General features: G+C 39.4%; 1 protein-coding gene across 13 annotated transcripts in view; it reads left to right on the top strand.

Moving 5' to 3' along the window:
* The window catches only part of ANKS1B (ankyrin repeat and sterile alpha motif domain containing 1B), a 441,168-nt gene that overhangs the window by 403,674 nt on the left and 14,023 nt on the right, over positions 1–23,471 (top strand). For 8 of the 13 annotated variants that reach the window (XM_057425361.1, XM_057425307.1, XM_057425352.1 and 5 more), the window contains 4 exons: positions 4,936–5,010; positions 10,321–10,449; positions 13,600–13,671; positions 23,280–23,366. In XM_057425361.1, coding sequence (XP_057281344.1) covers positions 4,936–5,010; positions 10,321–10,449; positions 13,600–13,671; positions 23,280–23,366 — 363 coding nt within the window. The remainder of the gene's footprint in view (positions 1–4,935; positions 5,011–10,320; positions 10,450–13,599; positions 13,672–23,279; positions 23,367–23,471) is intronic. The other 5 variants (XM_057425317.1, XM_057425338.1, XM_057425348.1 and 2 more) reach the window with 3 other exon arrangements.

The following is a 23,471-nucleotide window of genomic DNA, read 5'->3' as shown; positions in this document are numbered from 1 at the left end:
TGCTTTCCTCTCCCTAGAAAATATGTAATTTCCATGATTACTCTTACTGGTTTGTGATCACTTTCAGTACAGTTATTCTGTCTTCAGATTATGAACCAAGTCTTCCCTGATTCACTTTATGAAACACCAGGTTGTCTCCAACATAGCCCACAACCTTGAAGACCTGTGTATGTACTGTTCTAGAGCTTTTCCAGTAAACATATGAGTGATTAGAAAGACTTGAAGCAGGTGGAAATGTGCAAGCACTTTGTAGCATGATTGGCTACTGAGTTCACTGTAAGTGTCTGAAGTAATTAAACCATATTGTCTTCTGTCATGATGGAAATTAGCCAGAACAATAAGAAATATTCTTACATGAATGTTTTCTTGAAGTCAAGTAGGTTAAGTTAAATAAACAAGAGAAGTGTAAATGTCCTTAAACAATTCTTTTTAAAGACAGTCATAAAGTGATTGGGAGACTATGTCAGAACGGTGGGAAGAGAAGGGAGATGGATGAGAGGGAAGCAGGTAATACAGAGCTTCACCTCCCTCCCTCTCATACTGTTAACCACCCACCTGTATCATGGGTAGCAGATGGCAGGAGCTGTGCACTGCAAGCCATTTCTTTCCCCCCTTTCTTTGCCCCTCCTGCCCATCAGAGTTGTGTCCCATGGTGATTAGATGGGGGAATCATAGAATGGTTGAGGTTGGAAGGGACCTTAAAGAACATCTAGTTCCAGCCCTCCTGCCATGGGCAGGGACACCTTCCACTAGACCAGGTTGCTCAAAGCCCCATGTAACCTTGAATGCTTCCCGGGATGGGGCAGCTACAACTTCTCTGGGCAACCTATGCCAGTGTCTCGTCGCCCTCACAGTAAACAATTTTTTCCTAATGTCTAATTTAACTCTACCCTCTGTCAATTTAAAGCCATCAAAATCCTTCATGCATGGGACATCTGTAGTTATCACAGGAACAGTATCATGATAGCAGGATCTTGCTGTGATATTACTTGCAAGCATTTATCTTTTGGGAAGTATAAATGCATGTTTGATACTAATCAGGCAATAGCTGATGCCATTTTTTTGATGCTATTTACCATAATACCTGGGAAAATGTTTTTTGTTAAACTCTTTTTCATAGAACCTCTGTGTCACTTAATACCAAGTGCCCAAGCGTATTTGTGTTTATTACGGTGGAAGTGCAGGCACAGATTGAATTCTTTTCCTTTTCTTTGAGGGCATATGTTTTGGGAGCTCAATATTATGAGTGTTTGAAGCTTAATCCCCATTCTCCCTCCTACTGCCTATTTACTGGCCTCAGATACTCACTTAACCTTTTTCCTTTCCCTGTTTTTTTCCTCTTCAGCACACGGGTATGCAACTTTAAGTAATTCTCCTGAGGATTTCATAATTCATTAAAAAGTGTTAGCACTTTGAAGACATAAAATATGTATCTAGTAAATGCTAAATATTTTTACAGTGGTGCAAGGAAAAGGTTGGTTTCTGAATTTGAATTCATTACCTTCTATAAAATTAATGTTCCTTCTGTACTGCATTTCAGTACCTTAGTCATTCAAACATTAATGAGTGCAGAACTGACTAAGGAGTTTTGCACTGCTGCCCTTGTGACTGGGCACTCATACAGTTGCAAGAAATTCTCAGTCTCTGCTGGTTCACTTGATTTATTATTGATTTAATAAATCAAGTCACCTATATTTAAGGATGATTTAGCTTAAGCCTTGATCCTCCAAATAACTCTGGAGGTAGGCCTGTGTGATGGGGGCAGTTCACTTAACAGTCCTCGGAGCAGACACCTGGAACCAGAACTTGTCTCTCACAGGTGAGTACTCCAAACATCTGCTTTTATGCACTCTTCTTTCTCCAAAGAATTAAAAACAAAAATTAGGACTGCATTTATAAAAGGAGTTGAAGACAGCCTGTCTTCTGCTGCTTTAACCTGTGAAAGAGGAAGGTGAAATAGATAGGTATGAATTCCCTCAGAGGCCATCGAGACCTCACAGTTTTTGGGTGAGTACTCTAGCCCCTGAGTTTATGTTTAGGAGAAGATGAGCTGGGGGGGCAGGGACAGTGTGGGTACCATTGGCATGTATGAGGAAGGACTGATTCCCTGCCCTCCTTTTAAATGAAGCAACTTAAAGCTTGCATACATGTTTACTGCAGTGTCACATAACCTGTTCCTGAGTTAGCACCAAAGCAGCTGACCGATGTATCCAGTGTATTTATACGTTAGGTGCTGCAGCACGGTAGGGCTGCTGTTGCAGCATCGCTGTCAGTAGCAGCAGCCCCGGCACTCTGCTAGGAGAGCCCTGCACACCTCTGCTGTGCTGGGACAGGCATTGTCTCTTGGCTGTCATGGTTTAAACCCAGCTGACAACTCAGTACCACACAGCCATTTGCCCACCCCTTCTCCTTTCCCCCTAGGTGGGATGAGGTGGAGAATTGAAGAATGTAAACCCTATGGTTTGAGATTAGAACAGTTTAATAATTGAAACAAAGTAAAATATAATGATAATAGAAATAATACCGCTAACAGCAATACTGGTAATAATAATAGGGAGCAACCTAGAAAAAAGAAAATTCAGGAAACCCAAGTGATGCACAATACAATCACTCACCACACACTGACTGATACCCAGCCTGACCTGAAAAGCAGCCTGGCCCTTCCGAGTAACTCTACCTAGTCTATATATTGAGCATGACATGCTGTGGTATGGAATATCCGTTTAGCTAGTTCAGGTTGGGTGTCCTAGCTGTGCTCCCTCCCAGCTTCTCGTGTGCCCCTCCTCACTGGCAGAGCATGAGACTGAAAAGTCCTTGATCAGAGTAAGTGCTATTTAACAACAACTAAAACATCAGTGTGTTTTCAGCATTGTTCTCAGACTAAAGCCAAAACACAGCACTGCACCAGCTACTAGGAAGAAAAATAACTCTGTTCCATCCGAAACCAGGACACCAGCTGATTCACCTGAGGCACCACACTACTCCCTAAAGGCTAGTCCTTGGAAGGGGCAGGATTTAAGGATACGCCTTTTTCTCCAGAATATCAAGATGGTGAGCACCAGCTGTATAATATGATAGCATTACAGCAACTGTGTGCCAGCACTGGGGAGAACTAAAATATCTGTAACACACGTTATCATGCTGCCTTACCTTACTCCTTTCAGGACCACAGCAAGTGTGTCCAAATAGCACTACATTATGTTTTCCTGATTACCAGATGCTTGGGGATGCTGCACCTGGCATGGAAATTTGTTCTCTTTTACTCTTCTCTTGAAAAGCAGAGGCACAATCTCCTGCCATGGACTCCCATTCAGGAATCCTGCCCCCTGCCCCAGGCAAACAAAAATAGGCGTCACATCCATGGGCATGATCAGAACATCCAGAAGTCAGTTTGCTTGACATACAGAAAAAAGGGTCATTAGTGCCAACTAGTGCAATGTTCTAATAATGGCACAGCAGAGGAGTGGTTGCTGCTGGTCTTGCACTGAGAGTAGGTGTTCGTCACATGGAGGAGGACTGTTTTGTAGCAAGTTGCAGAGGATGAGATAGAAGACTGTGAGCCAAAGTCAAAGTTTTTATTAGCTAATGCTATCAAAATGAGCCCTGCACATCATGAAGAAGCAAATAACTTCAAAAACAAAATGAGGGAGAAGAAATTAACCAGATAGGGGAAAGTGTAAGAATTAACTGAAGCTGTAGGAAGGGATGCATGCTCATCCATTACAGATCATGAAGGAAATAAGGGACGATTAACAACATTAGGCTGCCACCAGCCTGTCTGGCAGCGCTCAGTAGTCAGTCCAGAGGATACCAGCCTGCCCTGACAGTAACAAGGTGATAACCTAGTCTGTCACTCCCCAAGCAGCTAGGTTTCAGGCTACAAAAGGTAAGAGCAAGAGCCATATTTTTAAAAACAGTTGCACTTCTTTGAGCATCGGTGCTAAAATCCTGCTGCTGCTGCTAAGAACTGGGAATGCACATTCTTGCTGTTGTTAAATAACTGATATTAATTGCTATCTATTGTGGATGTGGCAGTTGCATTTTTCAAGTGTGTTTATTGCCTTTGTTTGCTGCCTGCCGAAGATACTGTGGGCAGATCCTACATCTGATGCTTTGTTTTAGTTGCCTGGCTACTGTAAAATGTTATCTTAGCTTTTGCTGAGGTGTCACAGATGCTTTCTTGATGAGTGCCCAAACAAGGAAATATGTAAAAGATGCTGGCTCTGCTTGCCAAGTTCTGTTGCTTTTGCTAGAGATGCTACAGTATGCTTACTTGGCTTCGCTACTACGGACTATCTGTACTATAATGTAGAAGGTGGACTGAAACCTTTCATTTGTACAGCAGGGTCATGGTCAGTGCCAAAGGTAATACTAATCTGTATCTCTGTATGCAAAGGAACTGTTTTTGGAAGGCGGTGTTGGGCAACTGCTTCACTTAGCTGCAATGCGTTCTTTTCTGGTAATTGCTACAAAGAAAACTTGTTTTTCCTGTTGACTGTATTGCCAAATTTTTCTCTTCCTCTCTCCCTGTGAAAGTTTCCAACAGAAGGAGGCTCAGATCTCAAAACTTAATTGGGATGTTAACTTCAAACTTCTTCCCTACCAAAACCTGAAAGTAACCAGTATTTCTTCTGCGCTCTGCATTTTCTGTTTATGCCTACATAACTTTATCTCCTTACATCACCAGCACTTCTGACTAAATTGTTTCCTTGTACTCACAGTCTGAAACCTCTTCTAAAGTCTCTGAATAAGCTTTGTTTCCTTCCAGTCAGTCCAAAAATATTTTGTCATCAAATAAATAAAAAACTACTTTTAACAGCTGTTTTATTTCCTTCTTTGATATTGTTGCAAGCCTTTTCTTAATTATTCTTGCCTTTTGGCAGTTGCAGTGCATTAATATTTACAAGATGAGATGTAGTTTTCTGTTTATATTAGCAGTCCTCGGTCTGTGAGATCTGGACCAACCAGAATGCAGGATATCCTTTCTCATCGATTCATCAGGTTCATAATGTAAGATACAGTGATAAATGGCTATGTTGTCACTCTATGGATGTACAGTCTGTTGCCGTGGTGTTATCTACGGGTGTCATGTCACTGAAATGACAAAAAAAGTTCGTAACTTGTCCGCCCTCTTTTGGGATTATGTGTGCGTGCATTCATGTATCGTGCCATGTGGCTAGCATATGTTGGCTGTATGGTGTACATACAGGATGGGGGTATTGCCAGCAGCAGTCTTGCTCAGGGGGAGCTTTGACTTCTCTTCACAATATTTCATTTGCTCACTTTTCCAAAGCGAGAAACCGTGTAAACAGCTCGGTTTGCACAGTTTCACCCCCACAATGTGTTGTGCTGCCCTTTCTGTGTTAACCTATAGGCTTTGCCTAGCTGGGGAACACGCCATGTTTGCAGAGGCACTTTTGGGGAATTAGAGGTAATACTGATGCTGCTCTGAATTTTCATCACTTCTGTGACAGTCACGTGTGCTGTGCACGTGAGAGCAAATCTGGTGATCTGTGCTGCAGCATGGTAAGGGCGACAGCCTGTCATTCAGCAGAGTATATCAGAGGAACTCTAGATTTCTCCTAATTTGTGCCATATGACTGCTTCCTTGGAGTATCTCTCTCAGAGAGGGGCTGTTTTGGCTACTGAGCTTTAGAAGCTTTTAAAATGTAAGTATGCCATGAACCTGCTTCCATTATTTCAAAAGCCAAAGATACAAGGAGCTAAGAAAAGTTTCTCTTGCTCTAGGAATTAAAATGTACATAAATAAAGAAGATTTGGCTGGTCCACAGAACATTTACAATTCTTACAGGGAGAAAATTACTGATTTTTCAGGCAGAAGCGTTGTATCTATGTGTGCTCCAATTTATTGTTGTCATGGTGACTAATGCATGTTACCATAACTAGGCATGAGGCTTTAACAGGTGAAAAGTTAGATGATGTGGTCCTTCTTAAAAATGACTATATTCAACCACTCAAAACCAGGCCTTTCTTTTTTTCTTTTTTCCTGCAGCATGGAGGGTTTTTAACTTGACATTTTTATAAGAAGATGAGGCAGGTGTTAGGTTTTATAAAAGTTGATTTGAGATCACTTGTTTACATATTAAAGATACCTCTTCATCCTTGTCTTTACTATGAGCCAAATTCAATTGTCAGAGAATGGGATGAGAGAGAAAAATGTGCAACAATTGTAAAAAATTACCTAACAGCAATAATCCACTTCTGTAACTCATTTGACATCAAGCATCTGACCCTTTCTAGAGCACTGAGAAGTGCACATCTGCCCATTTTTAGTGTTATGAAGGACTGCAAGAGCATGAGATACTGTTTTTTTTAGGCTGTTTCCTTTATGGTTAAAAGTTGTCACTGTAAAAGAATTGAATCTTTATCACTCTGGCACCTGACTTGAGACCATTTTGTGATTGTTAATTCTTTATCTGCAAAATGTGGAGGAAAAAGATCTTCTTTCTCGAGCTGACTGAAGCCAAAGAGAGGAAAGACAGTGGTTAAAGGCATGGGAGGTTAGAATACTAAAACACGGGCAGTACAGCAAAAGCCACGTGATAAATTGCACAGCTGTCTGATGAGCTGTAAAGTTAGATGAGGAATAAATTATCTTTTGCCTTTCTACTTCATCAGAGAGATAAAAATCTTCATACATATATTGTGTCATAAAAAATACAGAAGCTTAAATGTTTGTTTTTTATAATTGCTAATTAAATATTCAAACCAGAAAATCCTCATCCGAGCATACCTATTTTTAAAAATCAAATCAAACATCGTAGTTAGTTCTGCACAGTAATTTGTGAACATTTCTATACTGCTTTAAAGTGTTTTAGGTGCTTAGGAAGGTCCTGAATTCTCAGTATGTCAGCCATGAGTTGTACCAGACAGATTCCTCACATTTAGAATTGCTAGTATTTCATGTTTTTCTACCCGAGACTTGAGACTTGTTGTTTCAAGTCTTCTGTAGGTCAAAGATGTTCCTACTTTATATTTTACCTGAAGTTAATTGCCATCATCACATCCTAAATTGAGAAGTTACAGTACCTGACTTGAGTCAGTCCACCGAGGAACAACTTTTTTGCCTGTAGGGGTTTTTAGGCCCAGATTTATGAAAGTAGTTTCCTCTCTAAATCTTTTCTAAAAGCCTTTTTTCCCTTAAAAGAATAAAGATAATGTGTGGGGAGTACGTAGTAAGAATTAAACTTCTAACCATCTTCCTGGATCTGGGCTTTAGAGACTGCTCTGTTCTATCTCAGTCTAAGTAGGTAATGAATACTAGCAATAGTTTGGTTTAAAAATCTGAGGAGTTTGGTAAGAAACAAAAGGAAAGGAGACCAAAAGCCACTTCTACTGAATATTAAAAAACACTTCTGATACAGTTAAAAAAATTTATGTCTATGTATAACATGTCTTCTTCAACTATCATTATAACCTATACCTATGATGTTTAATTTTATGCAGCATTTCTTAGTAGCTGCTCCCTCTGCAAGTCACACTGAAATGCACAAAAGGTCTCTCGGTGCAGAAATCCTGTATCTCTGCATTGCCTTAACCCCAGCTGTATTGTGTGTTTAGATCATCCACTTGTATAGCAGTCTTATAAATTCTGTCTTGTCTAATTTAAAAAGAGTAGGTACTAGAATGATTGTATATATTTATAGAGCAAATACAAACAAATATACAAACAAATACAAACAAATGGTCTCCAAACAGTCCCTCTCCAAGTGACTCATACACTAGTTTTATTAGCCTAGTGGAAGATTAATTCTCATTTTTTCATAATTATTGCTTCCTAGCTCTTTTATAAAATTGAACCAATATGAGATTAATCAGGGATACTCTTTTTACTGCCCTTCATTGACAGAAAGAAACAATGCAGTTCTTCATGTTTTTAATATCTTCCATACAAAAGTGAATCAAACTATAAAATGATGTACTCATTTTATTCCTTATGTACCCTGCTTAATTTGTCAGTATTGTCCATTTTCTGCATGCAAGAACAGTCACCTGCACAGCAGTGCAACAAAAGGGTTTGAAGCACCACTCAGTGTTGGTACTACCCAGAATCACTTGTTCTGTAGAAATTCTAGTCCCACTTATGGCCATCTCCATGTTTCCTTGGTGGAAAGACCAGTGGTTAAAAGATACACTTTTATAGCTTTTTTTTTCCCTGGAGTTACTCCTATTCCGTCATAATAACCTTTTGCTAAATAGATAGGATATACCTTCTGCTTCCTCACACAGAACATGTAGGAGTGTTTCTTTATTAGGAAAAAAAAAAAAAGGAGGCTATATCAAATTGTCTGTTAGCTATTACCTTGAACAGTTCATGAAAAACAGTTGAGCACACTCTTAGAATGTGTCATGGGTTCAATCCATATTGTAGTCAAATACAAACTCCACTAACAAGGATGCAGATGCTTTCCCATTGTAAAATGATGGAAACCTTATTTAATAAGGAGAACTGCTTCTTAAACAAATGAAATTTCCACTTCAGATTAAATATGATAGAAGGATAGAAGGTGGTCAGAAGTATTCATTTCTATGGATACAGTATGCCACAAATTGGAGCAATTGCTCCTGCTACTTTCCTTTAAAAATTTGAGGTTGAAGTCATATCCATAGTATATAGGGAACTTAACTAGGTAAAATAGAAATTACAGTACTGTATATTTTGTAGGTGTGCTAATAGTGCCAATATTAACTGCATTTGACTTGTTTTATGATGTTCCCTTGCTTGAAGTTACCATATTGGCAGGGTAATGTTGATGTTTCCAGATTTATCTCTTGCTTTTCATTGTAGAGTTGTGCAAATGCGTGTCATTTCATTATTTTGTGACACATGAAAATGATGTTTTGTTTACTCTGTCCTGATTTAATTAGTAGGATGTGATAGTTTGCCAGACTTTTGAATGTCTTCAATAAGATTTTTTCATGTGTTTTTGATGCTTAACTTCTTTTTGCTTTAAAAGTCTTAAATTCTAGCCATATTCTGTGTGAAATGCTGATGACAATTCCTTGCCAGCTTTAACACATATTTTAACAACATGGCATGCATAGAAAATACACAGAGATAAGTGCAGGTAAAGAAAGAAGTAGCATGATCCAAATTGAAATAATCAAATAGGACAGGGTAAAAGAGTTTGAGAGAAAACAGGCAGAGGAGGAAGAAGGATAAGGAGGCAGAAATCTGATCCCCAAAAGACAGATAGGAAGGACAGGGGAATTCAGAGACAGACAAGAACAGACCAGACAGGATAGGGGAGAAGTGGGGCTGGTGGTAAAGGGAAGGAGACTTGGGAAGAGGAGAACTCCATCCACAGGTCATTTTCTCTTAAAGTGAGCTGATGCTGATTTGGCAGCATCCCGGTTGAAGAGAGCATGGGCACATGTGAACCAAAAGTAGGAGAGATTGCAGTTAAAAAATAAATAAACAATCTCAAAATAATAGCTGTTTTTGCAAGGGCCTTCAAGGTGGGAGGAGTCCCCAAGGGCCCAGTGGTCAGTCCAGGTCCAATAAAGCCATGTCCAAAAATAGGCAATGGCAGGCAAGACCCAGACCAGCACAACCATGCTGGGGGTATTCCTGTACCAATGCCTGTGTTGGCTCTTTTTGGAAGGGAGAAGAGTGTCCTGCAAAGGGATTTGGTAAACCGCAGTCCTACCCTTGTTCTCTGACAGCTTTGAGGACAAAGGGGAGATGACAGCTCAGGAAGGCAATCAATCACCTGTATCAATGAGAATGATGGATACAGAAGGGCAATGTTAGTAGCTCTACAGTAAGACATCAAGAGAAGGTGTTCAAAGCAAATATTTGTGAAGAGATTAAAGAATACCTGTGTTTGAAGAATGTGCAGTAAGTTTTCAGATCAAAGCAAAGTTGAAGTTATTTAGTCATTTAGTAAAGTTAGTTATCGATTATATGTGCTGGGGTAATGGAACACTTTTTAACAGCGTAGAAGAGCTTGTAAAACATGTAGTGAAATTTGTGAATGGCATTTTTGTGTATCTCATTGCTTTCATCCTCATATATGTATTGTAAACAGTTATTTTTAAAGAACGTTTCCAGAGCCTAATGATTTTATTCTCAAAGCAAATAGATTTAATTAAAGCCTCATTAAACACTGCAGTAGATGACTTTGGATTATAAATTAAATCATGCAAAATGTTGTAGGAGTTGTGTTCCCTTATTTTAGTAACATGGCTCTATGTGTATAAAATAAATTATTGTTAATTGAGCACAACAATGGAGGGTTACTGTATAGTGAATTTGCCTGCAACTTCTCTTATATCTTGAACAACTATGATTTTCAGACAGGAGACTGGGGAGAGCCTTCCATTACCTTGAGACCTCCAAATGAAGCCACAGCATCAACGCCTGTACAATATTGGCAACATCATCCAGAGAAACTCATTTTCCAGTCATGTGATTATAAAGCATTTGTAAGTGTTGATAAATTTAGTGGTTTGACTTGGGGTAGATATATTAACCTTAGATTTTGATGGACTGAGTTTTTTTCATTTGTAATATTTTTTCAGTGTAATTGTACTAAATAAGAAACAAGAATGCACAGTACTTTTTGATACGAATTTTGTGATATATTGCAGTCTGTGTAGCAACAGCCTTAAAGAAATGCTCTATGAATAAGTGGCTAAGTGTCATAGAAGTGGCAGTGAGAGCAAACACCCCTACTTGTAATCTGTCACAAATCCCTTTCTGTGGTTGTCCCTGGACAGTAACTAGCACCTCTGCCTTCCTCAGCAAGCCACAGTCAAGGTCCAGTTCATCTGCTCTCAGGTTTGCTCTCCTCCTGTGAAGCACTTCAAATTGAAAAGGAAACTCAGTGATTTATAATTCCTTAAATATTTTTCATAGTTTGCAGTAAAATGAACAGGTTTATCACACCTGTGTGCCTCTTATCTCATTGCTTGATCCAGCAGTAAATTCACAATCAGATGTAACCTTTGTAGTAGATTGGAAGGTGTGTGGATGACAGAGATGAAGTTGGGATGACCAGGAATATTCAGATTACTGGTGATGAAGGAAACACCTTCCTTTCTTAAGGAGCATGTACCAGTCTATTGTCTCAGCTCCCTGAGCTGTATTGACCTCAGCTTTAAAACCCTAGCTTGGATGTTATAATGAGGGCAACTTTCATTGTATGGTGCATCACTCAGTTAAACTGTTGGATGCCCTCTGCCTTGCTCCCCACATGCTCTGGGTCTTTCAGAAGGAACATTTCCAAAAGCACAGCAAGTCAAAAGAAAGCAAAATTCCTAGAATTCTCAATTTTTCTGGTAACTAAATTGGGCAGTACTTCTGTGATTTGTTTGTCTGTTACACAGTCCACCCTGAGAAACATTTCTGAATGCTAGCAGCTGAGGCAGGGACTGGAGCTGCCAGTCTCTTCCTGTTGTTCTGCCATGAGCTTTTTTGCCCTGGTGCCTGGCCGGCTGGTAGCTTTCAAGGAAATACCAATTTGGTGTGCTGTAGTCCATTAAAAAAGAAAGTAAAGGAATTGTGTCCTTCCCAGAGAAGACTGAGGCTGCCGAAGGTGGTAGACAGGAGGATCTGGAGAAATGTATAGTCCAATCCAATATGCTTTTGTTTAATTTTCTATTTTCAGAACTTGCTTTAAATTCATTTCTCTTCTCCAAGGGCAATACTAAGCCATCCCATCAAATTAATGCCCAAAGCCCTATTCATGTCACCGCTGGGCCCCCAGCTGGACTTGCAGCTGCTTGGTTTATGAATCTTCATAGGAACGCCCTTCATTCCTTTCTGCTTGTGCTTACCTGGCAGTGTTGGTGTTGCTTACCCTTACATTTATAATGCCCTGTAAAGTTTCTCAACATTACCATCAATTAGCATGTTGGCTGCTGTCTACATTGAAATATTTATGCATTTTCTTGCAGGTCAGAAACCCCTGCGGTACTCAGTGTGAACTGAAGGCTTTAAAGAAAATATCTCAGTTTAGGTCAGGAGACTGGAGATGAACCAGTATACTTTCTGTTTTGTCACAGCTTGTATTCAGCTGTAACTGAAGTTATTTTTGATAAGTTCTTGTTTAAGGTGAAGCTGGTTCATGACCTGGTTGAGTCAGCTCAATGTGTTCCTAAGGGGAGTCAGTGTGGTGGAATGAGAGGGATCAGGCATTGGTGGTGGTCTGCAGCATCCTCTAAGAAGAGGCTCCTGCCCTTGGCACTTTCCCTCCTCCTGCAGTCTACCTGCCCCATTCTCACCAGAGGCAGGACTTCTCTTCAGCTCCTGTGTTGCTCGCTTCCAAATGAAGACTTGAGAGAAGCCATGGCATTGCGCTGCAGTGAGAATGCAAAAAGACATCTCTGTGCCTGGGGAGAAGACAAGGGGTGGCTTGCTCTCCCCTTTCTGCAGTTAAGCCAGAGTTGCATGAGACAGAAATACGGAAACATCCTGTTTACTCAGAACTATATGAGCATGTGCACATCCATAAATGCACATGCCTGAAGTATCTCTAGGAGAAATGCAAGCATGGCTCTCACACAGCCCTGTTAGCAGTAACAAGACCACCCAAGAACAGCAGGGATGATGCAGCCAGCTCCATCCCTGAAGGAGCAGTGCCATTCAGTCATGGTATAGAGAGGTCCTGAGACCTCACAGGAGTAAATCCAGAGGACAGAGCCCACTGTCACAGTGCAGGAGGGCTCAAACTGTGCATGACCTCAGAGGAATAAATCCAGAGGACAGAGCCCACTGTCACAGTGCAGGAGGGCTCAAACTGTGCATGACCTCAGAGGAATAAATCCAGAGGACAGAGCCCACTGTCACAGTGCAGGAGGGCTCAAACTGTGCATGCCAGCAAGTGACAGAGTGAGGAAGAGACAGGTAGGAAAGTGGATGTGTCAGTGAGGCACTCACTGCGCCTTGTGTACCCTCAGAGATGAGCAGGCTTCTCAGAGAGCACAGTGGCTTTCATCAAGCTGAGCCAGGACCAGCACCGACACCCTGCTGCTTCCTCTCACCCAGCCCTCACTCAGATCAGTGAAGGCTTCCAAGTAATAGTTCAGGGTCAGCCTTTTCTTAGGAAGAAATAATGGCTTAAACTAGTTTTCAGTTCAGATTTATTTCCTCTGTTTGTTGCCATCAGGCTGTGTTACTTGCACATAAATTAGTTACAGATTGAGTACACAGAGGTTAACTTCGCTGCTGCCCTTCACATCCATGTGACTGCACACATAGCAATATGAGTTTGGCAGATGGAAGCTAAAAAAAGCAAATTCTCATTTTGTTTTACTCAAACGCCTTTTTTTAAGATGGGATCTGTAGTGTTTCCTTGTTGTTTGAGTCACTACAGTGGTAAGCTAGAAGACTTTCAGATATTGTTTCAAAGGGCTCCATCTGATTCACTACACTTGTTGCTGTGCATTCCTGTTTCATAGGCTGATTAACACACTGGTTTAAATGATTTATCAGAGAACTGCAAAGTAAAAAAAATCTATAGCAATATATTAATTTGCTGCTACCACTATGATTTTTAGGCATTTTTAGTGCATTTGTGCAGATGTTTGTTTGTTCTGGAATTCTAAATTAAGTTTAATGGATTTTTATCTTAGTATTTAGGTTCTATGCTGGTAAAAGAGTTAAGAGGCACAGAGTCAACACAGGATGCCTGTGCAAAGATGAGGGTAAGTTAATAAGCCTATTCCTTTCTTTATCATCATAATATTAAACACTATCAACTTGTGATTACATGTACTGTGCCCTTTTTTGCTTTTATAATGTTCTGTTGCCCATTTGTTTCTCATTGTCCTTGCATTTACTTTGGTGTTCAGTAGGAAGTCTCATCTGCCTTTTATCAAGTAGTACCAAAATTTAAAGGCAGATTTTTATTTTTATTTTTTATTTTTATTTTGCATTTTGTATGTAAGAGAAAACCATACTGTGTGCATTATGTTTTCTCTTGAATCTTAAACTATGTTTCCACACACTTTAAATGTGCCCATATCATGTTGCTTTTACAAAAAGAATTTGTAGCTCACATATGATAACTACATTGAATTTATTATGTGAAAATACGTACTAGTAAATATATTAGTATGTTACCAAAGCTATTGTTTTTTGCATATGGTCAACTCCTACCGTCACGTAACCCTATGGATGCTTTTACTCACATGAGTATTCCCACTAATTATGAGTTACTTACATGCTTATTGATTGAAGGATGAAAAGAGATCTAATTCAGTTTCACCTGATGGTGGAAAAGCATTTAGGTTTCCTTCGAAGTGGTAAGAAGATATTTTTCTATGGCTCTGGTTCATAGAAAATTCCAATGAGGCTTAGTCTGTCTCCAAGAAACATACTGCTGGTGTAAACTCAGAACAAGCCACAGGCCAGCTACATGATTTACTCCCAACTGTAGCAAGAATGCACCTGTTCATGGAGACGGTGAACATATTATGGTCCGTCATGATTAATTAATGAAGGATATAATTGGTAATCTACCAAGTGTGTAAAATTACATAGAAGAATGAGTGAAATTCTTTCTTATGTGGATCATAAATCCTTTTTGCAAGATGCCTCTGAGCATTAGACATAGCATTCAGATCAATTAGAAAGCTGGAAGATGTGTAAAATTCATGCAATCAGACAGCCATTTCCTACTGGTTACATATCTGCAGCATACAGACTTTTGTATAAGCTGTTCTAGCCAAAGGTTGGCTGTAATTCACACTTACTAGATTGCCTGAGATCTGTAGCTTTTCAGTTAATTACATGCTAATCATTCTTCACCTAGGCTTAAATTCCTCTGAAAAAAAAACCCAACAGCTTGACACAGAAGGAGCTACAGTCACATATGTGTGTTCTGGGGCATTAATTGAGGCTGCAAGCACACCACCTTCCAATCCAGTTTTCAAACTGTCAGCCTTAGCAGTTCAATTTTTCAGGCGTATGCCTATGCAGATCTTAGGGCAGAATTTGACACCGTAAGTAGAATATGACAAATCAGTAAGTTTTCTGACTGAACTAAGAAGCTTAACATCAAAAAAAGTCTCTCTAAATAATTTATAGGCATTTTAAGATATTTTTAAAGCGATATATTTGGCAAATTTAAATTATATACCTGAAGAAATAAGTGTTTGAAAATAAATTTAAAATACAATTTTTTTCTGTAAAAATAATGGAGTTGCGTAGTAATCTGTAGTGCTGTACATATTATATGGTGATGGGATTTATATACATTTATTTTTTACATTCTCTTTCGAAACCATTGTGCTGTGAGAATGTTTATTTTCTGGTTTGAGGAGTGTTTATTGCAAAGACGTTTGAATAAATCAGGTTTTTAATCAGGATTTCATCTATTCTTTCTATGTAGTCATTTTAGTCATACTGTTATTCAAGTCAGAAACAAAAAACATTGACTTAATGGGAGCAGATTATTATTTTAACATAAGCTTCCCAGCAAGAATTATGTTCATTTGTGTGTATGAATTGGGAGTCCAGGCTGTCCTAAGTAATCCTGAAGTTTTCCTGTGATGTGCTTAATTGTATTTAAGTACCAGTGGGTTGTTGTTGAAAATGTGGCTTCTTTTATAGTTACATTTTACTTTAAATGCACTGAAAGAGACATTTCACACAATGAAAAAAAGCGAAAACCTAGCTATATTAATTTGACTGCTTCTCAAGTACTGAATTTTGTCCACTTGTCAAGTATCTTTAGAGGTAGTAAAATTTTTACATAGTGGTAGTAAGACTTTTACATCGGGTTGTACTAACGTGATGGAACATTTTTTAATTTTAGTATTTTACTTGGTTTTCCATTTATATATTTCAAATCTATAGCATGCTGCAATCTGAAACATGCTGGGAGGGAGTATGTTGCATATAACCTTGTACCACTTTCAGATTTTTTAATCTTTCTGAAGCCAGCCACATAATGCTTTTTAAGGAGAAGGTATTAAAATCAGGTACCTAAGTTTTTTAACCTAATGCTGCTCAAAAAAGGGTTTATATTCACTGGATGCCTTCCAGTCAACAGATGCACAAGGACAAAAGAAGTCTATCAGTGAAAAAAAGTATCTTGATATTCCCTAATCATTCATAGATACAGAGAAACAACAAAATGACATTTGCTGACTGCAGATCCCTCATTGTTAGTTGTAGAAGCTTCCTGTGCTTTCAGTTACTGCAATTGATGGTTTTGGTTCTCAAGCGAAGTGTCATGTGGATACCCCTCACATCTCTCCACAGTGGGGCCTGCAGCAGCCTCCTTATCTTATAACTTAAGAGTGAAGGGAGATCCTAAACCTCCTATAATGAAAAACATAAAAAATAAAAAGGAAACAAAAAACCCACCAAACCTGGGAAGTTCTGTCTTAATAACTCTTCTTGGCTATCCACTCTGCTTCTCAGCATTGTGCAGCTGTGTGCTCCAGCAGGGCAAATGATGAATTTGTTTGGAGAAAATCATGCAGATGCAATAGATTGAGCTCAGCACGGTGGTCAGGGTTATGCATTCTTTTCGTTCCCACCAAAATTACAGATTTTTGCAGCCATCCAAAATTATGGATGTTTGGCAAGAACTGTGTCTGTTAGAAGGATTATACTTCGGTTTTCCATTCACATATTTGTGCTCCAAAGATGGATTTGTATTTTATCGTTTTCTATTTGTTTCCAGCTATTTTCTCTCACAAACTCCCTCCCCAGTTGACAGCAGTGTCTCCTTATCTCCGTTCCCACCTGCTGTAAACTGACCTTTGCAACTTGGAGATTAAATCTTGCTGTCCTGGTCAGTATGGATTCATTAATTATGTTTGAGAAATGCCTTCAGAAACTTAAGATCTTTCAACTTTCTCAGCACGGAATAGGAAATATTACAAGTTTTGTTTTCAGTCAGATTACTGCCTTCACTTCAAATTGCCATAGGAACACAGAGTGAAAATAAAATGTGTTTACATTAAAATAAAGAAAAGGAATAAAGTTTAATTGGAGCTAGGAAGAGACATGTTCACTACAGTCAACTCCATCTGGCATTTACACATCTGAATGTCTTGACCAGGTATGAAGGGGACAGTTTTATACTTACTGGCATGAGTACAGCAGCAAGGTGGGCTCTTTCCTTGCAGTAATATTAAATCACTAATGTTGCATACACCAATTGCACAGTCTGAACCAATCAGATATATCCTGCAGCAGTAGGGAACATAGGTTTTGCTCTTGGAGCCTAACACCTTCCGGAATATTATGTATCTTTCTTAAAGGTTTTCTCGTTAGAATAAAGGTTCTTACATTTTCAAGTCAAAGTTCGGAGAAACCAGCAACATAATTCTATTCATAAAGCAGGTGTTTAAATATCTTGCTGACTTAAGACTGAAAGTTGGAATTGTTACAAAATCTGCAGATAAAGCAGAGGTAACCCCTTCACTGAAAATAGGCAGGGTCTGAGGCATTCATTCCTCATATGAAGAAGGATGACCTGGATATAGATGTCAGTCTCCTTGTTTCTGCTAATCCCTTTCTACTTTTCAATCTCCCTTTAGTTTCTCCCCTCAAAAGTAGAAGTGTCCTGCTCAAATACTCTATTTGAGAATTCACATTCTTCAGTCTCTGTTCTCATGGGACTTGTAGCTCTGTCTCACTCATGTGGCCAGTGCTTCTGGGGAGCCAGCAGTGGAACAGGCACATGGATATTATTCAAAAGGAAAAGAGAACTGGTGGGACATCTAGAAGATGTTCAGTCCTTATGCACATCCACATCATGCCATCCCATGTTATTCAGAGGATTGTATGTCCTTGAGCTCTGTGGCTAAAAGGAATCCAAGGTGCAGGAGGGATGTGCTGCCCTTTCCACAGCAGATAAGTGCAAACAGATATGGCAAAAGCAAAAAAACTTCTTTCTCAAGTAGATGAGTTGCAGGTGTATCCTCAGTGCAATGCTTATGTTAATGATGTAGCTTGGAGGCATTCACTAATTGTAGGGAAGCAAACAGTCTTGTACCACAGGGGCTACAGATGCTATCTTATTCCAAGAGGTATTAAATTATGTCAGTGATGCATTTTGAAGACTTTTTGTAAGTGTTACAAGTCAGATTTCAAAAATGGCTTCAAAACTAACTGGTCAAATGTGAATTTTGATTTTTTTATTTCAATTTCATTTCATGCGTGATCTTGTCAGAGTGATTCACTCAAACAGAACTGTTTAATGAGGCTTCATAAGCTTTAAATAAATAACAGACTTATGGGCAGATAATAGTAGGTGACAGCAATATGTATTTTGAAACGTGCAGTCTGATGCTATTTAGAATTAATAGTTGCTACCAGTATGAAAAAATGTTCAGATTCTCATACTGAAGTGGATTCCAGTACATAATTGAATAGAAAACTTACCAGTTACAGTCTTCAGATAGCTATTAAAAAACAATGTAGGACAAAATTAGCGATTAATTTGCAAAGGTAAAAAGCCGAGATGAAAACTTAAGATATTACAGGCTTATAAACTTCTACCCAGAAGTTATGTATGGAATTGTTAGTGACTTGGCGTAGTTGAATAGTGTTCTTTTTTACTGTGTATTTGAAAGATCAAGTATAATTACATATTCAGTAAAACCTAAAAATTAACATGGGTTCATTTTTGACACTGTATGAAAGCTGAGTAGTCCAGTTCTAAATGTGCATATAAGTACATGAAAGTGGCCAGTGTGGCAAAGTAGTGCAACAGTATGTCAAGTATGTCAAGTGAATGTGTGAGCGTCTTACTTGGACACCATTCTATGTGCGCTCCTTAATTTCTTATTCAGCTGCTTCGTGTGTGTGTGTCTGCACTGTGTTTTGTACACTAGAGGAGTATTTAAAACTGTTGGATTAGTGCTCTCAGTTCTGCACAGAGCAAAGTATTGCAGTACAAACTTGTCTTGAAAGGTTTAAAGGCCCTTTAGAGTTGTATTTGCATGTATTTGCTTTTTAAAAATAAAAATAAAGCTAGTTTATATTGCTTTATTCATAGAACAAAGTTCTCTGCTTCTTAAACTATTGTTGATTACCTTGATTCGTTAGGCGCACTGGCTGGGTGGATCTCAGTTGGATTTTAGTTTGTATTCTAAGTAAGTCCGGCACAGCCTTTAACTCAAAATCAAAATACAGGTGGAAATGCTTTACCCACTTAAGACAATTTGTAGTACTATACTCTGGAAATCTGTTTAGAGTCTGCTTGCAAGTGGGGTGGGATTTTTCCATGAAACTAAATTGATAAACATGACGAGAAGCAAGCACTTGCTCTCTCTGTGGTACCACTGTGCTCTTGCATACCTTTAGGCTAGTTTCAAACAGAGGAGTTGGGAGCAGCCCTGTTCAATGCTATTCAGGGTTTTGGCACTGTCCTGCCTAATGGTAGCAGTGGGTTTAGATGTAAACTCAGAAGGGAATTAAATCCAGACCTTTATTGTAAAAGCAAGCACTGTAATAACTAGACAATTACACAGCAGACACCTTTCACCTCTTTTCACTGGATGGATCTGCATTCTGGGTGCTGAGGACATGAAGCAGCTTTGTCGCAGCAGCTGTATTAAAGTACAGGCGAGCCTGCTATTACTGTTGTTCTTTATTGTGTAGAAGAGGCTCTGTGTCTTTTGCAGGGGATCTGGGAAGTTGAACGTAAGTCACATTAGATTTTGGATGGTGATGCTTTCTTCCATCTTCCTGTGTCTGAAGGAAGCTTTGTGGTTCTTGAGTTACGCAGGGCCTACTTTAACATAGTCATCTACCTGTTTCAGAAGTAGGACCACAGCTCAGTCTCTCTGGCATTGCACTGTGCAGCATTATGACTCCTCACTGCAGGAGCATTGTACCTGAGGAGACAGAGCATGCACATCTGTCCTTGTGTAGGCACTGGCAACGAGCCTAGAGTATGCTTGCTGTTCAACCAAATGATTCTCCTAAAGAAGTATCTTAAAACAAAGAGACAAAGTTATGGTCACAAATGATGGAGTTCATAGGAACTATGACCAGTTCCACGCTAGTGAGCACTTGCCCAAAGACAGGGCCCTGTCACTATGATTGCTTCTACATGAGATAAAATCTAATTCTGCTACTATGGTATGAACATGCCTTGGAGCATTAGACCATATGTCAGCATGCACATGACATCCAATGCCAGCCTTCAGCTGTGGCTCCTATAACTTTGGCTCAAGTCCGCATGCTTCCCATAGAGGCACCAGATGGACAAGAATGTTTTGTCATCTCATCATGTCCTCGTGGAATTGATATGGTGGCTAGGACCTGAAAAGCCCATGGAAAGGGAATACTGACTCCTGTGTCCCACCTTCTTAGATTCTGGTCACAGGCACAGGCAGAGATGCCCACTTGGCCTGCACAGAGGTGTGAAATGTCTGACCATGAAAGCTGTGGTACTTCATCTCAGCATCCTAGAATTTAGAGCCAAAGCACTTACAGTGCCTTAGTGAATGGTTTTCATATTGTATCCCTGAAAACTCACATTACACATTCTGGCAGCCACCTCCTCCTTTAAAAAGAAAAGAACAACAAGCAAATAGGATGAGCTCACCATGACAACTCAGAACTGTTCAAGTCTGGAAACTGCTTGGAAATAATAATTATATGGTGGACTTCAGTTACTGTATCACTGAGAATCGAGCAGGGGGAATAGAGCTGTTTGTTTTCCATGATAGCACTGTCATTATAACAAAGGATGTTATTGCACTGCCCAACTGTTTGTTGCAGTGGGGGTACAAGTGCAGAATTGTTTCCTAAAATCATGTTTCTACACTGGAGTACAGTCTTCCAGAACACCTTTGCACAAATCCTGGGGTTTGTATGGTTTGCCAGCTGATAAGGGACATTGCTCTTTTCCAGCTGAGACAGTTTGGCTTAATAAATTACAAATGTCCATCAGTCTCTGATTCATTTCCTAGTTTGCCAGGTAAAATTTAATAGTATCTTGATGAGCTATTTCACTCAGATACAGTCTTCTAGCAGTTCACAACCTTGATTAAATACTAAAGATCAGGTCTGCTCTAGATAAAGCCAGGTGAATGTGGAGCAGACAAGGAAGATGATTAAATTACAAACCTACTGGTCTAGAGAAAGAGGACTCCCAGATGGTCAGTACAGTGTGGCCTTGCAACAGTAAGCTTCACCTTTATGGCAAATGGAAGGTAGAGCAAATTAGACCAAAAAGGTATAATAAATTAACTTAGTAGCCATGTTTGTATAGCATGTTGGAGGAGAAAAGGAATTTTGCTGCTAAGGAGGCAAGGAAGAAGATAATTACAATAATCAAAATAGGAGACAAAGAGCTCCTGAGGGTAGCTGTTGGGATAGAAAGAAAGGACAAAAGTTGGATGATTGCTGGGTTGCCAGATGATTAAAGTGATGTTGACATATTTGTGAATATTTTGTCTGGTTATGAGCATATGCGGGGTATATTGCTTATTATTCTGATAGATGTATGTACTGCAGCTTCTGTAGAGTCACTGTCGTGCTTTCTGTGCATTGAATTTTGTGAAAAGGCTCATTTAAGATCTATTATAGACACACACACACACACACACACACACACACACACACACAGGTATGTACTTGCTCTGCTTTTGGCAGGGATACCATTTCTTCTTCCACGCAGTTCAGAGTCATGCAAATCAGATTAGTGTCTTCCTTCAGATTTTATTAAGATTCTTCAGGATGTTTTACCATTTAAGCTTTCATTTTTTGAACAGTGCCTAGTGTCCTGGGTAAAAAAAGCTTTCTCTGGGATAAACTGACGCTTGTTGTCTTGAGTCACTTGTCATTTGATCCTGAGAGATACAACAGTCCTCTCTATTGCATGGATGCGTGGGGCTCTCCTTGAAATATTAATTAGAGGTTTTAGCCTTCATGGCATGGACACTAATTGCAGAATGTAGCTGGATCTGTAGCTTTGAATTTTACGCTGGCAAATTTGGAGTCTCATTTGATTCTGGAAGGAACAAGAGCTGATAAGGGGACTTGATTACAGGTTTTTTTCCTTTGAGCTTTTGTTTGTTTTGCTCTCTAGTGTTGGCATCACCTGTTTTTCAGACTTTTTTTTTTTTTTCTCAGAAACAGTCTGTGTTTTTAACCTTATATCTGTGCTGTTTCCTTTTCCTTGAAAAATATAAACCCTCCGCTGCTCATTTTGTTCAGCTGCTCTAATGATCTTTCTGGCTGCCAGTTCTAGACCTTTCATTGTGTTTACACTCTCATTCTGTGGGCTGATATGTATTCATATTTAGCTGTAACTGACCTCACACTTTCTTCTCAAGAAAATGTTTGATTGACCTCTTCGATTGTTTGCAGATACTCCCATGAGTGAGTGCTATTTGAATGTTACCTATCTATTTTATTTATCTACAGTAGTTTTGTACAGAATAGTCTGGTCATTGCCCTCCACCTTAAAAGAATTCAAATCAGCTGTAAACTATTATGTCCATATTTGTTTTGTTGGTTGGTTGGTTTTGGGGTTAGTTTAGTAAATTTGATCTGTAAACTAATCAACAGATTTTTTCTGCAGAGAACTTAAATCTATCCCAAATATTTGCCCAGTCTGCTCAGCAGGAAATATCATTGCTGTGTGCATCATGTTGATGGCACACAGAAATAGATTAGCATGAAAGAAAAAATAGCCATATAGGAAGACATGAACTGGAGGTAGGAGAACCTGGCACTGAGGGAATGCAGAGTAAGCCTCAGTGCTAATTCATGGATAAAGCAGCTTTCAGTAGCAGCTGCACTCAAAAAACTGTAGACGGCCAGTCATGACAGGATACGATGTTGGACTGACAGATTGACTGGCAGGGATATCTTGTGTCAGAAATACAACTGCAAGAACGCAAGAGAGTGAAATATTTCTAAATGACAAGTAATTGCAGCAAAAAAACAGTACTGCGAGAAGTACCGCAGTATTGGTTTTTACACCTAGGAAGAGCAGGAAAAGAAGAGGGGAGGCAGGGATGATCTTAAACAGATGCATTTTGGGAAACCCCTGATTGCATTACTGGTCTTTTTAAGCCTGGCAAATTTATTTCATTCTCTTCCTGTTGTGCTAGGGAAAATGAGAATTTTTACCATCCTTGCAATAAACTGTAAAGATCTTAGTCTTGTAACTACAAAGCAGCTATTTCAGAAGCCCAGAGTATAGCCAGCTCAAGAAACAGTCAGACATTTTGATAAGTACCTTTTGTTTGACTTCCTTATTTTGACAGGAGAAAGAGCATTGGTCTTGCAATGCAACGCAACTCTAACAACATCTTCATTTTGATTCCAGAAGTCTACAGAACAAATGAAGAAAGTACCAACCATTGTCCTGTCTGTCTCTTACAAGGGAGTCAAATTTATTGATGCAACGAATAAGGTATGTGTAATTATTCAATATTGGCTTCTGTTTCTCTCAAATGCGAATACGAGACTGGCTCTCTAAGAGCACCAGTACAGAGAGTGAACAGAGTTGCACTTTGCG

This window comes from Pezoporus wallicus, unplaced genomic scaffold (assembly GCF_028554395.1).
Source record: "Pezoporus wallicus isolate ANWC-B61680 ecotype Strahan unplaced genomic scaffold, APGP_CSIRO_Pwel_v1 scaffold_3294, whole genome shotgun sequence".
NCBI classification, from domain to species: domain Eukaryota; kingdom Metazoa; phylum Chordata; class Aves; order Psittaciformes; family Psittacidae; genus Pezoporus; species Pezoporus wallicus.
The sequence above is the reverse complement of the archived record's forward strand: the minus strand, read 5'-3'. Positions and strand labels throughout refer to the sequence as shown.